Source organism: Triticum dicoccoides, chromosome 1B (genome assembly GCF_002162155.2).
Source record: "Triticum dicoccoides isolate Atlit2015 ecotype Zavitan chromosome 1B, WEW_v2.0, whole genome shotgun sequence".
NCBI lineage: Eukaryota > Viridiplantae > Streptophyta > Magnoliopsida > Poales > Poaceae > Triticum > Triticum dicoccoides.
In genome coordinates this window covers 682455683-682463781 of record NC_041381.1, presented here as the reverse complement: position 1 = coordinate 682463781, position 8099 = coordinate 682455683, and the positions used below count along the sequence as shown (strand labels likewise).

General features: G+C 43.3%; 1 protein-coding gene across 1 annotated transcript; it reads left to right on the top strand.

Moving 5' to 3' along the window:
- The first annotated feature begins 757 nt into the window (after nucleotides 1–757).
- LOC119349652 (CTP synthase-like) lies at nucleotides 758–6718 on the top strand. Its single transcript, XM_037617733.1, has 21 exons — nucleotides 758–875; nucleotides 1953–2032; nucleotides 2440–2526; nucleotides 2980–3030; nucleotides 3134–3251; nucleotides 3387–3443; nucleotides 3567–3631; nucleotides 3745–3828; nucleotides 3944–3994; nucleotides 4105–4167; nucleotides 4250–4296; nucleotides 4382–4460; nucleotides 4553–4615; nucleotides 4785–4874; nucleotides 4961–4999; nucleotides 5068–5295; nucleotides 5387–5472; nucleotides 5559–5607; nucleotides 5691–5771; nucleotides 5862–5955; nucleotides 6103–6718. Exons 1-21 carry the CDS (start codon nucleotides 758–760, stop codon nucleotides 6270–6272), a joined length of 1800 nt encoding a protein of 599 aa, XP_037473630.1. The 3' UTR covers nucleotides 6273–6718.
- The last annotated feature ends 1381 nt before the right edge of the window (nucleotides 6719–8099 follow it).

Below are 8099 nucleotides of genomic sequence, written 5' to 3'. Positions count from 1 at the left end.
TGGAAAAGTTTGTGATAAGATTAACATATCATACAAAAACACGTGTAGATGTATTCCCAAGATTATAGATCAATCCTTACGTGCACACAAGGCGGCTAATTTCCGAAGAACACAACTTATGTGCGGCCCTTTTGCAAAACAACAAAGAAAAGAGAGCGGGCTTGGTTCACCCCGCGGCTTTTGCGCGTCCGGACTGACAGTAAAATTGAACTAGAATTCCCGCCACTCAAACCGATCCACCATAGTATCCAACATAATCAAGCCATAATTTAATCGCGACCCGAGGCAGTGGCACGGCGGGGCGCGCAAAAGAAAAACCCACAAACCTAAAATTTTGAAAACAATATAAACATACGGATCAGATGTGGTCTCGTAGGGCCCTAGATTTTCCATGGATAAATAATGTAGCGCCCGTTGGATTTTGACAGAAACGGTAGAGAGAGAGGGAGAAAATGAAAGGGGCTACGCTTTTTTTCTGAGGCTCTACACTTTCAGTTATGCAGTAGAGAGAGAATGAGTGGCTTTTTTTTGTCCCCGCCTCAGTGGCCTGCCTACCTCCCGCTTCTATTTAACACACCCCCTCCTCCTCCCTCCCCTCTCATTCCATCCAAACCAAAAACCTCGCCACTTCCTCACCCCTCCCCTCCCCTCCCCCATTCTCCGAGCCCCCAAAGAAGGCGGCAGCAGCACGAGCTAGCCAGCTGCCAGTGCAGTGACCGGCCGGCGGTTTGGGAAGCTCCCGCGCGTGTACGTGGGCATGAAGTATGTGCTGGTGACCGGCGGCGTGGTGAGCGGCCTGGGCAAGGGCGTGACGGCCAGCAGCATCGGCGTGCTCCTCAAGGCCTGCGGCCTCCGCGTCACCTCCATCAAGATCGGTAACCGCCGCCTCCCCCTCCCGTTTCTCCCGCCCCGCACTTCCCGCCGCCGGTTCCCCATTTCTTTCTTTTGCCGGTCAAAACCAGAAGAGAGAGAGAGAGAGAGACGGAAAAAAATGAAAAGAAAACAACGGCCGTCTGCTCCGCTCTGCTCCTTGGTAATGGTGGCCACGTGATCGCACAGGCCACCAACGTGCTCCCCCTCTTTGTTTTTTCTCTGTTCTTTGTCCACTCCAAGTTTCAAAACTACCAGCAGCAGCTAGGTTAGTTCTTAACTACCTCTACCTAGCTAGCTATCTAGCTAGTTAGGTTAATTACTGGTACGGTTTTCCTCTTCCTAGATCACAAAATCAACCAAACTTCTCTCCCCAAATCAGAGCAAAATGCACGCACTCTGCACTGCAGGCCAGTAATATGATATTCCGAACTGTTTCCTCTGCTACTATTTCTTTGACATGCGCTTCCTCTATTTCATTTTACCGTCGAGACACTTATCTTTGGGACGGAGGGAGTACTACTACTCTCTCCACTAGTTCCTGTAGTCGTTTTAGTTCAAAGTTTTTCGACGGTTCATTATCTTTGGTGATGTCTGTGTATGCTTTGGTGAATCTGAGCTGAGACTTTGTATTCTATGTCGGCCAGTGTCACTGTCCGGGTTCCTTGAGACACATGAACTCCTCTCACTTCCCAGGTGTATTTTATTTCACATGGGGACGGGCAGCCGGTAATCCGGGTCAAATTTGGCACCTCGTGCTCTGCTCGCCCAGGCAGATTTTTTGTCTCGACTCAAACTTTCTTTTGTTTTTGAAAGGTTAACCGAAACTTTCTGTCTCTTGACCCGGGCCAAGTGCCATGAACCTTTCTTGGGTCTACTTCTTTAATCTTTAGTGCTACTAACAAACTGTGTTTTTTCCTTGTCCTGTCATGTACTAGTAGTACTATGCATCTTGGGTCCAGTTCTTTAACAAATCTCTTCTCTAGATTGAGATAAATAATCGGGGCTCGCCAGTGGCCGGCTCCTCTGCTCTGGCTCTCATCTTGTTTATTTTCTCACTGCCGTGCCCATGTGATGTGCAGATCCCTACCTCAACACCGATGCCGGAACCATGTCCCCCTTCGAGCACGGCGAGGTCTTCGTCCTCGACGACGGCGGCGAGGTACCTAACTACCTGCTGCTTCACCGTCAACCTCTTACAAGCTGTGCCAAACCACTCTACTAAACTGTACTTAACTAGCTGTTTGTCCTGCACTAAACTGTACTAAACCACTTCTTACAAGCTTATTTGGGTGTTCAGTCTGAAATACTCGAGTATTTGGGTTATCAAGAAATTTGAGAAAGTGCACCAACCAACCATGGATAACAAAATGCCACCTCTGCACCTAGTACAAGATAATGCCACGTCAGCGCCCAACATTTTGGCACTTGCCCACTTGTCAAAAGAGGAACACTTTTCTTATCTTCTTCCACGTTCTAGCATTCCTATAAAATGAGCCAAGTATGGGATAATTGCAATTTTCTCAACGTACCTCAGTTTGATATCTCTCTCATTTTTTTGGGTCAAAGGTGGACTTGGATCTTGGAAATTACGAGCGGTTCCTGGACATCAAGCTGACTCGCGACAACAACATAACCACTGGAAAGATCTACCAGGTGATCCGGGATATATGATCAGTCTTTGTCTGGGTGAACATTTAGACTTCAGGCTATCCAGTGAAAATTTGTGGTTTATACTACACCTTTGACATTTGCAGACTGGTGATATTTTCTTGTTTGGGTACTTGATTGCCAGGATTTTCCATGGGACCCACAAATAATTTCCTGTGTCACTTTACCAGAGTTATGTGGTTTACATTTCACCTTGACAAATCTTGTATGGGCCTAACTGCAATTAAATGCCATATGTAGCTGTTGGGAGTTATGTAGCTATCAAAGTTTAGGACCGCTGGAGAATATGCTATCACTTAGATTTGATATCCTGCTTACAAGACATGTTCTTTTTTTTTGGTTTGGAAAAAATAAATTAAATTTTTTAGGGAGAATTAAATTAATTTTTCTTCGTGCTTTTATCATCTAACTAACAGTTGAGTTTTCGATTTGATACAGGCTGTTATTAACAAAGAACGAAAAGGAGACTACCTGGGAAAAACTGTTCAGGTGCGAATCGGTAACTAGGATAGAGTTCCCTGTTTTTGTAAGTTCTTATGCAAATAGTGCAACTTTTATTGGTGACTTTACTGACTAAGTCTTCTTTTGTCAGGTTGTTCCGCACATTACCGATGAAATACAAGACTGGATTGAACGTGTGGCGATGAATCCAGTTGATGGCACGGATAAGCCAGCTGATGTTTGTGTCATAGAACTTGGTGGCACTATAGGTAAAAACAACATACTAAACTACTGCAGCAAACCATCGCACTTTTTAATAACACGATGGACACAGTTGTTTGCAAGTATTGCCGGTTGAGGGGTGAAAATAATTTCACTGCATAACAGTTGCATTCTTGGTGCAGGGGACATCGAATCAATGCCTTTTATCGAAGCATTGGGTCAATTTTCGTACCGCGTAGGTGAGCAAAAAGTGAAGTCCTTCAGTGTTTTCTCAATTATCGAAACATATCTAACTTCAGATTTTTATTTTCCAAGTAAAACTGAGTTTGCATTAACCTGATCTTACTCAATATGCATTTCAGGAGCTGGAAACTTTTGCCTGGTTCATGTTAGTCTTGTACCAGTTCTAACCGTAGTTGGTGAACAGGTAACTTTTACTCACAAGGAAGCTCCATAATACTGAAAATATTACGATTGTCTGTGATAGTCATTTTCATTTACATCGTTTCCATTAAATAATACAAACTATCATTTATTCAGAAAACAAAGCCTACCCAGCATAGTGTCCGTGGACTAAGAGGACTTGGGTTGATGCCTGATATCTTGGCATGCCGCAGTACTCAGGTATCATGCAGGATTTGTCTTGTATTTTCATTCTTCCATTGCCCTACCCCCTGTTTTCAGTCTGTCAATGCTGATGGTTAACTTTGCACATTGTTTGCTCTGTGCTTTATGGCAGCCACTGGAAGAAAATGTGAAACTGAAACTCTCGCAATTTTGCCAAGTTCCGGTAATAAGTATTTCCTTTTATTGCAAGGCTACTGAAAATTCTGTACATTAGCAAGTATGATATATCCTTTAGTACAACATTAGTGCTGACTTTTGAGTTTTTTCTGTCAGGTTTCAAATATCGTTAATCTCCATGATGTAACAAACATCTGGCACATCCCTTTGTTGCTCAGGGTATGTCACATAAAGTTTCTTCTGTTAACTGAATCCAAATTTAAATGTGCTTAGCTAACGATATGTAGTGGTATTTTTACAGGATCAGAGAGCCCATGAAGCTATTTTGAAGGTTCTGGGCCTTTGGTGGTACGTTTTTTTTGCCCAAGTATGATTAGATCATCAATTTGACTAATTTATCGGTGTACTTAGCATTCCTTCATCTCTTATATAGTGTGGGGAAAGTGCCTCAAGAACCTAAGTTGTCTGAATGGACTGAAAGAGCCAGCAGATTCGACAAACTGAAATCTCCGGTTGGTGTTCTGATCCTTTGAATTGTTACCTTCAGTAATACATGTAAGCCTTATCTGGTGCGCTAAAAATTATTGTGCACACATATTCTCAGGTCAGAATTGCCATGGTTGGAAAATATACCGGCATATCGGATTCCTACCTGTCTATTTTGAAGGTGATTTACTTGACATTTATTCATGCATTATTCAAGTACTGAAGTGTTCCTTGGCGTGGTTTTTAGCTTTGTAGACATTTAGTGAAATCTTGCAATCTCCCTTATTTTTGAGAGAACGGCTACACATTTTTCGGGTGTGATCAAGTTTATTTCCTGATACCTCTGTCAGGCTCTTCTGCATGCGTCGGTTGCTTTGGACAGGAAACTGGTGGTGGACTGGGTTCCTTCCTGTGATCTTGAAGATTCTGCTGCTGTAGAGGTCAGCACATTTTTACCGGATATCATTTTAATCCCACATTCTATGATGGTGAATATACTGATCTTGGGTATTGTTTCATTGTATAGACGCCTGATGCCTATGAAAAAGCATGGGGTCTACTAAAGGTAAGCACTGCATATATTTTCAAATGATGCCAGTTACTGCAGAAATCTGAAAGAGTTTTCCACCTCAGGGTGCAAACGGCGTACTAGTTCCGGGAGGCTTTGGAGACAGAGGTGTCCAGGGAAAAATTCTTGCTGCAAAACATGCGCGAGAAAACAACGTTCCGTATCTCGGCATTTGCTTGGGCATGCAAATTGCAGTGATCGAGTATGCGCGTTCTGTCATGAAGCTGCGTGATGCTAATAGCACAGAGTTTGATGCAGCTGCAAAAACACCATGTGTTATCTTCATGCCAGAGGTAATTTGCCTTAACGGCTATTCTGTTCAAGTAGTTTATTTGTGTGAAATTGCCATGTGCTTACTCTGCATCTTTGATATTGCTTCTGCAGGGCTCTAAAACTCACATGGGTGCGACGATGCGCCTCGGTTCAAGGAGGACATTTTTCCAGGTCAACAACTGCAAATCAGCTAAACTGTAAGAAATCTTATATATTTTACCTTTGACACCTTCTTCACATTTCATGTTCTGGAAATAATCATACGAGATTTGAACTGTTATAGGTATGCCAATGCTAACTATGTAGACGAACGACACCGCCACAGATACGAGGTATGTCAAAGAATGCGATGACATGTAACTTTCTGTTATTATTAATCCAGTTTGGTGATAGAAAATATTCTCCATTTTTTCAGGTGAATCCTGACATGGTCTCAGAATTTGAGAAAGCAGGGCTTTCTTTCGTGGGCAGGGATGAAAGCGGGAGACGCATGGAGGTAAGCTTACTAAATTTTCGTTAGAATTAGTAACGCACCAATATTTTTGTTCCTCCAGATATCTAATGTGAAATGCTTTACTGGACACAGATTATTGAGCTACCAACTCATAAGTTTTTCGTGGGCACGCAATTTCATCCTGAATTTAACTCTAGGCCTGGAAAGCCATCACCACTTTTCTTAGGTAAAACATCCTCAAAACTGCACTTCACTCTGTCTGATATTCAATATATCGTCTCTTTCCTTTCGATGTCGATTTCGCTTGGCAAAGCTGAGAAGCTGACCAAATTAACAACAAAATGACATAAACAATGTGCTTGAACATGTACAGGATTGATCGCCGCGTCATCTGGACAGCTAGAGCACCTGCTTCAGCGCACTTCCGGCGCTGTCAGCTCACCGACCAGGTGCATCGCCGGTCCCGGAGCCCCTAAGGCGAAGTTAAGGATGAACGGCCTGGTGTCGACATACTTCGCGAATGGCAGCAGTATTCACATCTAGCAGCATGGCAGCAGACCAGTTTTTTTTCTTTTCCTGCATGTGTTTTTCTTTTCTTTTTTATTTTCTTTAGTATGGATCTATCTCTCTGATCAAGCAAGAAGAGATCGGCAGCTCCAGCGACATGACGAGCCGTTTCCGGGTTTTTATGAAGGGAACTATTTGGGGTCGCGCGGAAGCAAAACTAGCTAGGGTTTATTAGTGCTGCTCTAGTTCCGCTTGCTATTCCTTTCGCTTGTTCGTTTGTTTCTTTAAGGATTTTACTATCAAGGTTGTAAGGCTGGGGATGTGCAGCTAGCTTCAGATTCAAGCCTGCCGTCTCGCCTGCTTGTACATTGTAAAACAGAACCGCTGCTCTCCAGTGACTGAATGATTATAAGCAGCTACTGTAGTGGTATTTGGGGAAAAAAATATGTACCAAACTGTTCTGATCTGAATTTGCTGCTGCACACCTCATGTCTTCTCCCTTTTTTTTGGTACTATATAGCTGGGATGCTGTAATTCAGCATAAACACATTTCCATTTCCTTCTGGAACAGGAGGAAACAAATACTCAGATGTCGCAAATCGGTCTTTCGACCAAATGTGTTCTCTTCTCTCCAGGGTGCAGCTCTGTTTTTGGTGTGTCTGTTGACAGAAATATTTTCTTTCCTGCGGGGATAGGAAGAAAAAATTGCCTGCCACAAACTACTTGTTGGACGAAATGTGTTAAGCATTTTGTTCATTTAATCTGTTTATGAGCCGCTGTGATTCTCTTACAAAAAAAAAGCACCACAACCCACAATTGTAAGACAAAATGGAGGAACAACGACCACATCAAATCCTCCTGATCTGAGCTCATACGCTTCCGCTGTTCAGGTAACGGTCTCTCCTATGATACTACGGGAAGACAACAGAGTGGGATGTCAGTTGGCGCTTATTGCAAACTCATAGTGACATTTCAGAGTGTAATTAAGAAAATCCTAGAGCTTGATATTTCAGGTGTTATCTACAATACTCATGAGTGTAAAAAATATGTAGGGTTTAGGTAACACCGTAGAGAGTTCTAGAATTAAGATATTTGTAATAGTATGACCAGGATGATGACACTTGTCATACATCTAATAGAGTTGTATTTGTATACATAAACAATGTATGCTGATCTAAGTAAGGGCATCAACGCTGACCCGCAAACCGCATCAGTCCGAGGACAGGGGTGACGGATGCTGGAGCCGACCATCCAACGCTATCCGCATACAATTCAAATCGCATTTCAACTGACCAGACAAAATTCATCAAACACGACAGTATTCATCAAAGTTCGGATAGAAAATAGCACAAATCATCCCGACATAACATTCAAATAAGTCTAGCACAACAATAGATCAAATTCAACGATATTATCCAGATGCTCAACAAGATTTCCATGAACGGATCATATCGTCCCACACACACTGCCCTTGAGCTTCATCCGATAGTGGATGTGTGTACATGGTTTGCTCTCTATCTGTGGTACATCACGGCTGCGCGTACAGGTTACACAATGTGTAGAGCAACGTTGGGTGAATGAATGAAGCAATCAACAAGTTGAACAAGGAGAAAAACTTGCGATCTTCACGGCTACTACGCGCAATGGTCACCTTGCCTCCAGCCAATCAACCACGCTACAGAACTTGACGAAGGTGGTCTGGATGGTGTACCCTTGATACGCTAGCGACTTCCCATTGCGTTCATGGATGATGTGCAGGTCGTATGGAGCAATGTGCTTTCACGCATGAAACGAATCATGCACGCGCTGCCAGAAAAGCCCCCTTCTGCTCCTGCCTACGAAATCCGCAGATACGGTCAACCA